At 43.3% G+C, this 14,960-nt stretch overlaps 4 protein-coding genes across 4 annotated transcripts; 3 read left to right on the forward strand and 1 right to left on the reverse strand.

Moving 5' to 3' along the window:
• Positions 1-1,592: 1,592 nt before the first annotated feature.
• On the forward strand, positions 1,593-4,886 carry LOC103968749 (U-box domain-containing protein 4). Its single transcript, XM_009382055.3, has 2 exons — positions 1,593-2,000; positions 3,771-4,886. Exons 1-2 carry the CDS (start codon positions 1,696-1,698, stop codon positions 4,621-4,623), a joined length of 1,158 nt encoding a protein of 385 aa, XP_009380330.2. The 5' UTR covers positions 1,593-1,695; the 3' UTR covers positions 4,624-4,886.
• A 976-nt stretch (positions 4,887-5,862) lies between these two features.
• On the forward strand, positions 5,863-6,225 carry LOC103968750 (uncharacterized). The gene has a single exon (XM_009382056.3). The coding sequence runs from the start codon at positions 5,863-5,865 to the stop codon at positions 6,223-6,225; it is 363 nt and encodes a 120-aa protein (XP_009380331.2).
• Positions 6,226-8,568: 2,343 nt separating this feature from the next.
• Positions 8,569-9,199, forward strand: LOC135595045 (uncharacterized). Its single transcript, XM_065085549.1, has one exon. It carries the CDS (start codon positions 8,646-8,648, stop codon positions 9,024-9,026), a length of 381 nt encoding a protein of 126 aa, XP_064941621.1. The 5' UTR covers positions 8,569-8,645; the 3' UTR covers positions 9,027-9,199.
• Positions 9,200-11,047: 1,848 nt separating this feature from the next.
• LOC103968752 (GTP-binding protein BRASSINAZOLE INSENSITIVE PALE GREEN 2, chloroplastic) lies at positions 11,048-14,693 on the reverse strand. Its single transcript, XM_009382059.3, has 3 exons — positions 13,139-14,693; positions 11,850-12,017; positions 11,048-11,699 (listed from the first exon to the last, which is right to left on the reverse strand). Exons 1-3 carry the CDS (start codon positions 14,642-14,644, stop codon positions 11,349-11,351), a joined length of 2,025 nt encoding a protein of 674 aa, XP_009380334.2. The 5' UTR covers positions 14,645-14,693; the 3' UTR covers positions 11,048-11,348.
• Positions 14,694-14,960: the final 267 nt, after the last annotated feature.

Raw genomic sequence — 14,960 nt, forward strand, 5'->3', positions numbered from 1 at the left:
TTGCACTCGGACTGATGTGGCAGAGGTCGAGTCCTCGTGGCAAATTCCATAATACACCCTATCAGTACTTAGCTATTGTCACTCAAAAGCTACGTGAACTAGTCAAATTATCATAAGCGACATATGTGCCATATTTTTATGTTTGAGCAGCATCACGCAGTTAGGTCAACAATAATTATTGTTGACAATTCCACACGCTTAATTGTCGTATGCTGTTGTCCCCACGCCACAGTAGTTTATGATCGAGGAGAGTAGTTGATGAAATCAAGAGTGATGATTCATTTGAGAATATTTTTTGTCTGCTTAATTGACCTCTTGCAATGTCCACTTCCCATTTCTGTCTTCGAAACACATTTCCTACGTGAAATCCATGTGTTCATTCTAGACGTCGTATTGTGATATAAATCACGTTGGACACCTGCATGGAACTTTAATTATGAGAGTGATTGTAGGTGGGAGGTGCAAGGAACGTATTTACCTAACAATAGCGGTGCAATTAGCACCACATATTGAATCGTAGGAAGATGTCATTGACAAAATAACAATGAGTCACAGTCAGTCACTCAAATTTGGATCGGGCACCAATAATCGTACACGTCATAAGGGATCCAATGAATGAATAAGCCAACTAATGATGTTATGATTAATTTTTTATCTTTATATTTTAATCTGATATTAGAACAAAGGCTAATCACTCTATAATTAATGGGATAACTCGATTCTCAGACAGTAATTTACCTCGAATTTTTCCCTCAGTACGCTATAAATGAATGTTCCATTTGCAATTTACCCTTTTCTTTACCTTGAAACACATCGCTCCACGGTGGTGCCGGGTTCGACAATCTCCACCTAAATTTGTACGCATTTGAGTCTCCGGACATATCGATAATGTTTTGACAAATGACATTTCCTCCTTGGATTCGTTTGTCATGGGGAGTTGGCGCAGATATTTCCAACAATAATGACATTCTAATAATCCTAAATAAATATACGTAAAATATTCATCAATATTTCTCGATGCCGTGAATTCAATTTCCTCGACGAGATATTAAGATGCAAAGCGCGACTCGAATTCATCGTGCCTTGAGATGCGTGTTAAGATTTGGTTGATGCTTCGGACACGCCTCGGCATCAAATTGGGATAAGCCGGGTCAACTCCACCCCGACGGTTCGGCCCGATTTATGTGGGCCACTTGCGACCTTTCTGACGTGCCTTCATTAAAATAAGAGACCCCATGTACGTCCCAATCTTCTTACCCAAAAGATTGTATGTGGGGTCCATACAATGAGCGCCTCGCTCTGTGAGCTCGCGAGAGAGATCAGCATGTACGTGATTGTGTATGTAACGTACGACGACACTTCATGCCTGAAATCGTTAACAAGATTTGACCGGTGCTATCTCTCCGAGGAGATCAGCGTGGAACAATCTCGACGTCACAGGGGCCCGCAAGAAATCCAACCGCCTCGGTCAAGGCTAGCCGACACGAACGGTTCCGCTTGCCCCGTCACCACATCTAACGGCTCGTTTGCGAAAGCGTCGGCGCCGTTACCCTCGGCCATTACCGTTCGTGATAAAACCCCCTTTCCTGCCCCCTTCCCCTCCTCCGTCCTTCCTCTTCACCGCTTCCTAGCCTTACTATTACTAGAAAGAAAGGGAGAGGGGGAGACGAGGACGAATTCCCCGGGGAGATATACATGTTTTTAGGGATGGCCTTGTCGGAGATTCAGGCCCGCGGTGAGGGTTCCGGCTATTGCGGCAGCGAAAGGAGGGTCTCCCTGGCGGAGCTGCAGGGAATCATGGATCGCATTAGGTATGGAACGGAGGAGCATAAGGTCCAGGCGGCGTTGGAGATCCGGAGGCTGACGAAGACGTCTTCCAGGAATCGGCGAAATCTCTCCGCCGCCATCGAGCCCCTCGTGTCGATGCTTCGGTTTGGAAGCTCCGGGTCCAGCGAGGCTGCCATCCTCGGACTCCTGAATCTTGCTGTTAAGGATGAAAGGTGAGATCTTTGTTCTTTTGCCCTCGGAAAAATTAGTTGGGTACAATTATATGTTGTTTACGGTGGAGAAATTTTTCGTTCCTCTCATGCCGCTGTTATTTTTCTTTTGCCTCTATTGCGTTGCCTTCTCTTCTTATGTGAAATCGATGGGTTATAGGGTCGCGTTTATCATATCTTTCTATGTGAATAAATCTTTTAACATTTTAAGCTGTTGTGATGATTTTCTTTTCTGTTTTTGTCTTGACTCTTTGGAACTTAAGTTTGTTGGGACAAAAAAAAAAAAAAACATTTTTTTGTTTGCTTGCAGAGATATCATATGAATTTAGATTAAGAATGAGTCTAGATTTAGTAGGTGAGGAATTTTTATCTTTTTGGTTGAGGAAATTAGTTATGACACTTCACAACTTTGTGATATTGTGAAAAACACCCTGTTACAGAAGTTACATCTTAGCCAAAAGGTTGATACCAAATTAAAAAAAAAGCACTTTAGCTTAAGAAAAACCATCCAATATAAATATCCTTGTTTTATCTGTTATTTCATAATTTTGTCATGAAAGGAAGATGTTTACCGTATGTTATTGAGTTTTCAAAATGGAAGTACAATGCATTTCATCTGTTTAGTGTGACAAAAAAGGAGCTTGTTGTCTGGTAATCTGTGCTTCAATTATGAATTTTGTCAGAAATCCAAGCCTAAGGAGGTTCTAGAACAAGTTTGCCTACCTATTGAATGAGTTTACCATTTATAACAAGAAATGTAGAGTTGCTACTCTGAGTGTCTTTCCAGGATTTGTAGAAGGTGTATGACCTTTAGTTCAATGGGGTTTCTGCTTCGTTATATCACCATTTTGGTTACTATATATATTTCATGCATCTTAAATCTCATTTGCCACCATTATTTGTTAGAAAAAATAGTCTGACTTTGTGGTCCACCAGTAAAGAAACTTTCAATGTTAAGGTATGATTAGACTATTAAAATTTTGAGGCAGAAAGTGAAAAAAAAAAACTCATGAATATAGTTTTTCTTTCGATCAGCGTTAAGCAATCAGTGAAAGTAGTTGTGTATCATCTTGGCCGTTCTCTAAATTTCACCTTTTAGCTGGTATCTTCTTTACTTTACCAGATTTGTTTAGGTTTGTGGAAGCTCAGTGGATTGCTCTTCTTGAACTTGATGATGTAGAATACTTCTAGGTCCACCGTCGTATTCTTAGCCTATTATCAACCGTGTTCTTTGTTTTCTAGGGATTTCTCTGTGCTGCCTAGGACCAGAGGAGCTTTCTGTATTAGTTCTTATGAGGATAAATGGGAAGCTCAGGTTGGCACGAAGTCATAGTCTCGATACATTTTTAGTATTGAATTCATATGAGGGTAAAAAGCAAGCTTACTTAGCAAAACAAAGGATACAAACATCTTTCTCGATATTCTTGATTTAGAATGTGTTCTTTTCCCTAAATATGCTTTCTTGAATTGCTAATGCTGCTTATATGCCTCGAGAGAAAGAGTAACAGAAGTCAATATCTCAGTTGACACAAAGGTAGAAGTGTAAAACCTACAGGTTTATCTTGTCGGAGTAATGAACTGTCTTAATTCACACTTTTTAGTTTTATGCATGGTGATTTCTAGACATTGGTGCACTTCAATATGTAAGATTTACTGCGACTGTTAGAACCACGCTAGGTTCTTTAATTAATTTGCAGCAGTAATTGTGTTAAACTTGGTGGAGAAAAATTCAAAATATGCTGACCTGAATTGCATCGTGCTCGATATTCACAGGAACAAGATCAGCATAGTGGAAGCAGGTGCACTCGAACCACTAATTGTTTTCTTAGAGTCCACAAATTCTGATTTACAAGAATACGCCACTGCTGCACTCTTTACCCTTTCTGCTGCATCAGTCAACAAAGCCAGCATAAGTGCCTCTGGAGCCATCCCTTTCCTTGTCAACGTCCTTAAAGATGGAAGCCAGCAAGCCAAGAAAGATGCCGTTGCGGCTCTCTACAATCTCTCCACCATCACAGATAACCTCAAAACTATCCTCTTACTCCATCCTATCCCTCCTCTGATCGGCTTTCTCAAGACCCACAAGAAGTCCTCGAAAACAGCTGAAAAATGCTGTGCCCTTCTGGAATCGTTGGTTGGTTTTGATGAAGGGAGAACTGCATTGATGGCCGAGGAAGCTGGGGTGCTCACGGTGGTGGAAATTCTTGAAGAAGGATCCCTTCAGAGCAGAGAGCATGCAGTTGGAGCCCTCTTAACGATGTGTGAGAGCGACCGAAGTAGATACAGAGAAGTCATTCTCAAAGAAGGCGTCATTCCAGGTCTTCTTGAGCTCACCGTTCAAGGGACATCGAAATCTCAAGGCAAAGCCCATCGACTCCTAGAGTTATTGAGGGACTCTCCGTATCCGAGATCTGAATTACAAGCGGATACGCTGCAGAATATTGTTAGTAGCATCGTGTCTAAGATCGACGGCCACGAGCAAGCAGAAAAGGCAAAGAAAATGTTAGCTGAGATGGTTCAGATTAGCATGGAGCAGAGCCTGAGGCAGCTGCAGCAAAGAGCACTCATGTGCACTCCATCCGAACGACCTGCTGGTAAGCGTCGATCTGAAGTCTCTTCAAAATGAGAAACTTTCTTTTCCTACAAGCTTTATCGTTTGTTCTCTGTCCTTAGTGCTTAAGTGGTGAGCACATAATAATGTAACATGATGATGCCAGTCCAGGCTGCTAATGGTATCGGGTGACTGGTGAAGCGCAAGCCAAGCGCTGTTAGTTTGATCTCATATGTTCTTTTTTATGTTACCTCTTTATGATCCCAAAGTATATTCCTGATCTATTTGTGTTACAATTCTATAGTGTAGCCAATTGCAGTCTCATATTTTAGTGTTCATATGGATCTCTGGTTTGATTTGATATTTTGGATTCTATCTATGTCCAGCAATTATTGCATATTAGTGCCAAATATGCAGCCAGCATGACGTCAAATCCAATATCCCTAATCCCTTTCCAAAGGTGGGTTGCAAATATCGACACCATAGTGTTTGTGAGTCTGTGTTTCTCATGCATGGAATTTTCAGAAACAGTCGTTTGGCCTAAAAGAGTTCCGACAGCAACATCTGAAATGTAATTTCAAGTTGCCCCTTGTTTTCTCACTTTCCTTGGGTGGTGATGCTCTGAGCGTGTCCTACACTTGCTAATATGTATGGATCTTTGCGAAGAAGTTGGCCGATTCATCCGACCCTATGTAGTTGTCATTTAGAATAATACACCTTTCTAATGGAATTATATCATACTAGCCAATTCAGACGAATCAAAACCCAAAAAGCCATGATGAAATTATTGATGTCTTCTGGCTTGCTGCACGAGCACGGAATGACAGCAACAGAGCACTTCGAGAGCTTCGAATACAAACTAACGAGGAACAAACAAGTAGATATAAACGAGGGTGGGAGTTCACATCTCAACCTCTCCATTGCAAATGGAAAGCAAAGTTGTGCCGGAAGCTTTGGCCTCATTGATTTGTCGCACTGAAACATCAGACTATCTTCGCTCGTAAGCATCTCCTCCCTCCCCCACTCTCTTTTCTTGGAGCACATTTACCGACCCCCCGTAACGACACTTTAACCATCCCAATTATAAAATGCCTCTCCACTGACTCAGATGCAGTCAGCTTCCCAAGAATTCTGTGCGACTATTGTGTTTGTGTGTGTGTGTGTGTGTGAGAGAGAGAGAGATTTTAAACGAAATGGAGGAGATGTTCACTCTTTGTCCGGTTCCATCGTCGCCAAACTCCATCCTCTCCTTGCCTTTTCTGCTTAAAAGGTCGGCAAGTGCCTGGTCCAACAATAACACACACACAAGCAAACATGGCCCGACATGCTCCTCTCTCAAATTTCTCACCCGCTTCCAACGCCGCTGCCGCTCTGTTCTTCCTTGTGGCCTTGGTGGCCGCGGTCGCCTCTATTGTCAACTCCCTCTGCACCACCCGCAAGCACTCCAAGATGGCAAAGGAGAATACAGACAGTAACCCAAGCACTTCGCCAAAGGAGGACGGAGAGCTCCTCTGCAGCGTAGCCGTAGAAGAGGCCTTATGGAGGAAGAGCATCATCATGGGGGAGAGGTGCAGGCCCCTGGTGTTCTCGGGCCAAATCCTGTACGACTCCCAGGGAAACCAGCTGCCGAACTTGGCTCCGGTCGTGCCACCGAGAGGCGGGCAGCGTTTAGGCTGAGAGTAGAGCAAGCAGTGTTCTATTCCGTACACTAAGACGACTGCTTCCGAGGAGTCGTTGGAAATTAGTGAGACTATAACTGTTTTTAACTGTTAGATCGAGATCGATGCATCAAGATTGGTGATATTGGAATATTAACTAGTTGTTCGCATGATGCACCGCATTTTCGTTTAATATTGATGGAGACCAATGAAAAAGAAAATTCATGTCCCCTATTTATTCCTTATTGTGCAATAATAGCAAAGCTCACACAGTGGTATAGTTTCAATTTCCATCTGATGGAGCCAATAAGGCATTCTTTTAGCCCCAAATTAAATTCGATACACCAGAGGTCATGGGCCGGGCTAGTACTCAATGAGACCCTTCATAGGCCCATAACCACATCTTGAGTTCCTCCCACTACCTAAATAGAGTACAAAATTATATTTATATATATATATATATATATTATTTTTTCTGCCATCAAGCATCCTAACCTATACATCTTTTAATTTTCTGCCATCAAATGATTGAAGGTTTAGTACACTTAACATGTGCGAGCGAAGACGACCCTGCAATGGACATGCATTATTGATACACAAGTCAAGGTGAAGAAAACAAATGATCTCTTAACAAGAGTAGTTCAGATGACTGGTTGGAAGATCATCATCAAGTCACAGACTAATATGTTTGGGAAGAGAGCACATACATGAGTAAGTCAACTCTGGTCCCGTGATAAATGTGAGCTTATTATGTCTTTGGCCTTGTACGTTGACCTTCACACTGACCCAACTACTATGTAGGTTTTAGAGAGAAGAATGACCTGTTGAGCAGATGAAGTGGGTCTTTCGATGCCCACCTCCGTTATCATTCCACTACAACCTAACTTGTTAGACTTGGTCTTCAATGCTGACTTCGAGTAAGGATAACTGTTGCTTGCCTTCTGATGCACCTTCACCTTCAACCACAGCCAAAGGATAAACAAAAGATCTGAAGCTCGTGAGAGCTTCTGCAGCTCATGTTCTTCACCGATTACTTGCCGTCTGCGAATCCTTGAAGGTCGGTGTATCGTATATGAGAGTTGAAACCCAGCAAGAATCCAAACAGTTCAATCATTGCTCGTGTACGATGGCATATCAAACCATCCTACAGCTTAGCGTTAAGACTGCCCACTGAAGTGCTCATCATTTGACTGCTTAATTGCCACAGTAGAGCATTTTGGACGAACTAATTTATCAGGGACTTGTAAGAGCTTCCCGCATGTCTCCAGCCATGTAAGATGAGCCACCCCGGTGGTGAATGCCACCGTCTCGTTCTTGGCAGGGGTTGGTCACCACTTGCTGATCTATCCATCCAGTTTATCTACGCAGCTTGTCAGCTTAATGGATGACAAGGAACTGATTTGTGCTGCCATTTGTATCTTCTCGAGCCACAAATGTCACAAAACGTCAAACTCGGTGCTGCCACCATCACATGATCTGATGTGTGCTGTTCTATCTCCGACGAAATGCTGCTGAACCAACTTCTTCAAGTGTAAAAAGCTCCCACTCATCTCCGGTGGACATCCATGGATTGTCCTTCCTGGATTGGAGCTTGGTGAGATGGGAGTTGGGTCCATTGCGCCGGCCACTGCACTACGGTCTTAGTCATGGTGGGCGATGATAGACACGCAGTGACGCCAAACGAGGAAAATACGAGTTTGGACAAAATCTTCGACCCAATCTCTGCAGGTTGACTTCCTTCAAATGAAATGGCTGCGGAAAGGAAACAAAGGAAAGCTGCCTAAACTTTCTTCCTTCCATGTTCTATTAGGATCAGCCATCTCTTTTACCTGTTCAAATTGGAGGCAAATGGATATGCTTTCTTTGGTCAGTAACTTTGGTTGTAAGACATGATTGGATGGATGTGACCGAAATGGAGATCGTAGAGAATCCATATGTTTGCAAATGGTGATACACTTCCACGCACACCTTTACTAGCAATCACTTTGAGGTGCAAGTGGATTTAAAGTATGATAGAATCGAAGGCAAGACTGGGAGTGGGAATTGTATGTTAGTGATGAATGGGATTTGATTAGAAATTGCCGACCAACAATAAAATTACTGATGAGGAATATCTGATAAACCCTAATTTTTAATGCACAAAGATATCATTTAGCAAAAGGAAAGCTTATGAGGGAATCATAAACCTTTTCCTCTTTCTTTTGATGCTCATCTACTATTTCTTATTGGCCATTACTTCCTAAGCAACCCCTTTTTTTTTTGGTTGGACCGACTCCCATGCTAATTTTCTACTTAAAAAAACCCGGTCCAATCCCGGACCGCTGTGTTTCCCTCCTCTCCCTATCTATATATATGTGTGTGTGTGCGAGCGTGATGTGAGCGAAGACCTTGAAGGCATCGATCCGAACGCCTTCCAGGCCGAGCTCCGTAGGTAAGGCCATGGCGATCGGGCTGCTCCACGCGGTCACCGCCCTCGTGTCCGCCTGGTCCAGGAACATGTCGCGGGCGGCCAGGAAGCTCTCCCGGCGCCGGTCCAGCTTCGTCCCCTCCTTCCGCGGCAAGAAGAAGGAGAGGGATGGAGGCTTCGGCGACGAGGACACGGAGGGAGAGCTGGAGGAGGAGATGCAGGGCGAGGACGGTGTGTGGCGGAGGACGATTCTGATGGGGGAGAAGTGCCAGCCGCTGGATTTCTCCGGGGTCATTTACTACGACGCCGACGGACGCCAGCTCGCGGAGGTGCCCACACCGCGCTCCCCGCTGCGGAGCCCGTTGCCTTCTTTCGCCCAGAAGAGTCCGGTGACCGCCGGTTACGTTTGTTAGCGCTGTGACTATAATTCCTACGTGAACTCTGTTCTGGTTTCTTTTATGCTTCTCCTCCTCCGTGAGTACTTTGGCATGTGCAAACAAAGTAGAAGGGATGAGTGTTATGTACTTCTTTTGCAGTTCAATGGATGTATTGAGTTTTCATGGTTGAATCAATATGGTCTCCGATATATAGCTCTTTTTCAGCTTCGTGGTGGTCTCCGATATATAACTGAAGAAGATGTTCTGCTACATATCGCTCTCAGTAGCTTCTGCAGACTGCAAACAGGAGAGATTGCCAGCTGAAAGAGTATTACTTCAAGGTTTGGATGAGCTTGAACATTATTTGGCCTGTAACAAAGAAAGATGGGAACTTTGATTCCTTATACTCTCAACATGTAAAAATGGGTAATGAAGATGGACAGATATTTCTTATATCCATTTTCCATGTTCGTACTGATAGGAAGCTTTCAGTACTGGCAGTCAAAGAAGGGTTCATTTAGCTTGGATCTAGTGATCGGAAAGCAGCTGTCTTTGATCTAGCGATTGGGAGAGAAGCAGCAACCGGATTGCTGCTATTCTGGCAGTCAAAGCTCCAAGAGGACAAGATTACAAACAACAATGGGGATTGTCGACCAAGTCAGAGCATGTTTGGTCCCTTCCCAGCATTCTCTTCCTCTTTCGCCGCATTAAGTCTTTGGTCTCACTGCTGAATCCAGCTTGAGTAAGTCAGACTAACCCGTACATCAAACTTGGATTAGCTGTTTGACTCAAACAGTCGGCTGGAGGCAGATCGATAGACTTCTTCGGCAAGTTCGACCTATGCGAACAACGTTAGGAGTCTCATGGCTCGTCGTACGATAGAAGAGATGGTTCATTAGACTTGTTCATGCGTTGAAGATGGACATCGCTTCTAAAACAAGTTCCTCGACCCTGCTTCTAGATTATCTTACCTTCAGGAGAATTTTGACTGGCTTACGGGACGAATGAGATATTAAAATTAGTATCTTTGATTACCAGTCAGATGTGTTTTAGGTCCTTCGGCAATTTGTGCCCCTCTCTCTTTCTTGCGATATGGTGATCTGTGCTGAAGGATTGACCGGAAAAGGTTGCGACTGTGATGCTTCACAAAAAAAAGTCATAGCCCGTGACCTGATCAAGAACACCATCTCACGTTATGAGGGTAATTTCGTTTTCGTAGGACACAAGAAAACTTGAAAGAATTGCTAGATACAAATGGATTGACTTGGCTAGGTGAACGTGTATCCAAGCTCAGAGTGACACATTAATCTTCCAAGTCTAAACACAAGCCAACGTTGGATTAAGAACGTTCTCCGTTCCTGTATCATTTGTAGTCACTGTTGCAATCCAGCCTATCCGGGTCGAACTTGATCAGCTTTGAGCTAAGAACGAGGCAAGGATTGAGGTATATCAGTGTAAACACGATCAGAATCGAAACGGAAATGATATTACTCATCAAAAAATTGTATTCTTTACAGGAAAAATACAACTATATGATGGTAAAATACACACACAACAATAAGGTTAGAGGAAACTTGACGGGTACCTTTATGGAATACAACCTGCATGAAGGAAAAGCACATCAGCATTCTAATGATAATTCTAATTAGAATTTGAATCGACTCCCAATACAACAAAGACAGTAAGCATAAATGACTCAAAGCCCGATTTCCCAATTGCCAGGGAATAAACACAAGTCAAGTTGCAACAGAGGGAAGCAAGCAATCACCATAAGAAAGAAAAAGGGAGACCCATACCTTGAACACAAATTGGCGAACGTGATGCTCTTTTTCCCTAACATTTAAAAGAAGCTGTAAATTACCTCCACGAGACATGGATGAGATGGATCAATGCACTCCTTAAAGCAAACAACTGCGTTGACTTGTACACAACCTTAGAGTAAAGCTAGTGTGCTCCTGAGCCACCTTATTTGAATGCAAATGCACAACAGAAAAGGAAAGCCGGAGATGTTAAAAATTTCCAAGATACATAAGTTGGAAGATCTAAGGAGTCCATACTTCAGGTAATGTTCATCCTTTAAATATCAGCTTCATAATTTTGCCAAGATTATCCTCAACGACAAATTTCACGACTTCCATGGTACAGAATCTCTACCGATCTATTACATAACACTTTCACGTAAGATTTAAGGCAAAACAGAAGATATTTTATCAAAGGAAACTAGTAGGGTGTATTCGGTTGCATAAAGAGTCCAAAGAGAATACTCTCTTCAGAAACTTCTTCCTTGGAATGCTTGTTTGGTACAAACCAAACCAAAGGCTTGCCGAGGAAGCTATAGTCTACAATCGCAGATGAAATTTAGATGCTTGCATTAAGAAGAAAATCTGTTTGCTCTTCTCTCATCTTCTCTTTTTCGGCCTCCATCCTGCTTTGCTTACCTATGGCATCAGATATAGCCTTTGGTAATAAAAATCCCGGCCTCTCCAGGAACGGAGCTCTATCAAGAACCAAGGGCTCTCTTTGTGTTACTTCAATACCATCAAAGGTCCACAGCACCACAGTAGCTTCACCTTTCAGTCCCAGTGAAAACCATCCTACACCAGATACTGCAATGTCGATGCTGTTCACGTCCCAACTGTTGCCAGATACCTTCATCTCTCGCTGTCTCCATTCACCCAGTTCAGCCACTCGGTCCTGCCCAATAGGTGGCTAAACACCCAAGCACAGAAATGGATCTTGGTAAGTCTCTGACAAAGATAGGGTTTGATTGAAGACAAAGTAGGAGTGCATGATCACATAGCGGTAGCAGAATAGAGGGTTTACTGCCACAAAAGGTGGAAATAAAAAAAAAAAACCCACCTGCAGCCTAATGCCAAAATGCTTCGTTCTTATCTCATCAGCATTATCGGTCTTTCCCATATGCAAAGATACATTTGATGATGCCCAAATGGTAACATAAATTGTTTCCACAGAAGCCTGGGTCAAATCTAATCTCATCAAACTACCAACATGAGCAGTCTGCCCGACCTGAAATGGACATAAACCACAATATTAATGTTAATACAACAAAGAACCAGCATGAAACAAACATCTGCAACTGAATCTCCATCTAACAACTGTTTTTCTGAAACAACTGTATGCAGATCCAACACTGAAAAATACAATTTGGTTTCAAGTTTCAAAGACAGACAGTATAGATCTAGCATGTAAGAATACAACGGTCACCCGAGAAACGAAACAAATGAATAGCTCTTGTGGTCAAAGTTCAATTTAGCTATCTACATAGCTTGTAAGAAGAACAGACAGTGCAAAAGAAAAAAATGTGACAACTAGTTGAAGAGTAGAATATAAAGCATTTGGTCTCACTAGCAGTAGAATCTTACTGCTCGTCTGTGAATGATCCCTAAGAACAAAGTGGATCAAAGTTGTTCTCTACTTTTTATATACCAAAAGTCTATAAGAAAGAAGAATAATGCAAGACTTTTACTGCATGCAACTCTGAGCATGTTACAAGTCAGTTACCCTGAACATGTGGAACATTGAGTTTTAACTCCATGATGTAATATTAGCAGATTATTTATTTATTCCACAGAAGGTTCAAAATCCAGATGCCAAAAGCATGTTCAAGATTCCCAACAGTACCTTGTTATCAGATGAAATTACCAAGATCAAACAAATTCTAACAGAACAGGAACTTCTGGATGCAAAATTCTACCACAAAGATATAACTCAAAGCCATTATTGAAATTACATTCATGACATGTATGAAATCCATATGCAGTAACACTCGACAAATAGGTGAAAAAAATACTTCATCAAAGAGTGGCTTTGTGATAAGTGAGTCATGTTGGAAGATATTTTTGGAGCTATACGATCTTCTCACATGCTTGTCACAGAAGTGCACAGATAGTGTGCTATCCTTCTGAGGGGCATGCTACTACAATGATAAAGAATCAGAAGAGTAACTAATCTGTTAGATTTCTCAATTGGTCGAAGAACACCCTGAATCTGATTGTAATAGGTGTCACCAATTACTACTAGTTAGGTGCAAAACATCTATGACAAAAAACTTTAGCTAACAAATATAGGCCCTAAGCATGTTAATCAGATAGCTAAAAAGGTTGTAAACACAGTATCGAGCAACTTGCCTTCATCCGAAATGTTCTTGGCTGCAGCTCCTTCCTGATCTCCACCATCTTCTGCTCCTCTCTTGTCAACCTCATTGTCATCAGATATGGATGCAAAAGACCAGGAGTGTCATACATCTTTGCTTTTGCAGGCAAGATACCTGGAATCCTGAGAATGCCCAATGTGGTCCCTGGAACTGCAGCCTCAGTGAGCCTTGTAGTCTTTACACCTTCTCTTTTGGCAAATGCATTAATCAGAGTAGACTTTCCAGCATTCTGAGCCCCAATCACCCAGACATTCCCACGGGGTCCTGCCGACTCCTTGATACGAGAAATCAAGTTCTTCACTCCAAGATCTTTGCGTGCACTTACCAGATAAATAGCATTAAGCTTAGGAGCTCCTGCAGCCTTAGCCCGGTTGCGAACCCACCTGTCCAACCTCGTCGGTGATATCTGAGAAGGGAGAAGGTCGACCTTCGTTGCAACGAGCACAAGTTTCGGTAATTTAGATGGTTTGTAGTGCCTATTGCCTCCTTCCAATGCCTTGAACAAGGATTTCACTGCCCTTTTTGGAAAGGAACCATCAAAGTCCACACAGTCGACGACCATGACGACCACCGGTGCGCTGGTCGCAGGTTTCATCAACCGGCTAGTGACCAGCCGATCAAAATCAAAGTCGGGAATCAAATTATCTGCCTTCTGGTTCTTCACCTGCCCGTAGTTCCTCAATGAGTGGCATCGAGCGCACACTGTGACGGAATCCTCCTCTGTGTCTCTTCTTTTAACCTCTTTCATCCTCCGTTTCTTCTCCGACTTGGAAACCTTCTCCTTCTTGCGCTTCTCTAACGTCTCCTCCGTGTTGTTCCCGTACCCAACGCCGGCTGGAGCAAACCCATCCAATTCCTTCCTAAGGTTATCCTCTTCATCGTCCTCTTCAATATCCCAGTCCAAGTCCCAATCGATCCCATCATCCACTGCCTCTCCTTCCTTGGCTCCCTCCATCAAAATCCTATCAGAAAGGTCATCCATATCGAATTCAAGATCGGACCCTGACGCCAACCCATCGATCCCTCCCTCCTCTTCTTCTTCTTCTTCTTCTTCTTCAAGAAATCCATCCGAGTCAGAGGAGAGGCCACCAAAGTGGTTCTCCTCTTCCTTCCAGGGGGCGACAACCTTCTTCCGGTAATATCCGGGGAGATCGGGGTCAGTGTCCTGCATGAAAATGCCGCAGCCGGGGCAGACGAGGCGGCGCTCATCCTCCTCCCTCCCTTCACTAAATACCGGGCCTTTCGGGATCAACGACTTGGCAGAAGCGGAAAGAGAGCAAGAGGAAGGACGGATACCCCGGGTGGGGAAAGCGAGTGGGGAGAAGGGAGCGTTTGGAGAAGAAGAAGAAGAAGAAGAAAAAGAAGAGGAGAGCAGAAGATAACCTATAGAGCCGCCGCTTGTTCCTCTTCTTCTTCCTCCTCCTACTCGGAGGAAGAAGAGTTCGCAGGCGACGGAGGCGAGACCCAGCGATTCCGCCATCGGGGTGAGCTCAGGGCTCTGCTCACGCTGGTGCTATCCGATACGCGAAGGGCTCTCTCTTATCAGTTAAAAATACAAATGTTGTATATAAAAATATGAGCGAATTCCTGGAAAAAGACATGGTGTTTTTCCTTGCAGAAACCTCCAAAGTTTTTTTTCAAAAATAATTATTTTATCCCCATTAATCACTGTGTCTACTCGTGCTGACAGGGAATGTCGATCGTTCCTTCCTTGCCATTAATCACTTGCATCTTTATGTAAGGACCGTGATCGACCATAGTGAGAGTCGATGAGGTATATATTTGCCAAACTGTAA

The sequence above is a fragment of the Musa acuminata genome, chromosome BXJ1-10 (genome assembly GCF_036884655.1).
Source record: "Musa acuminata AAA Group cultivar baxijiao chromosome BXJ1-10, Cavendish_Baxijiao_AAA, whole genome shotgun sequence".
NCBI lineage: Eukaryota > Viridiplantae > Streptophyta > Magnoliopsida > Zingiberales > Musaceae > Musa > Musa acuminata.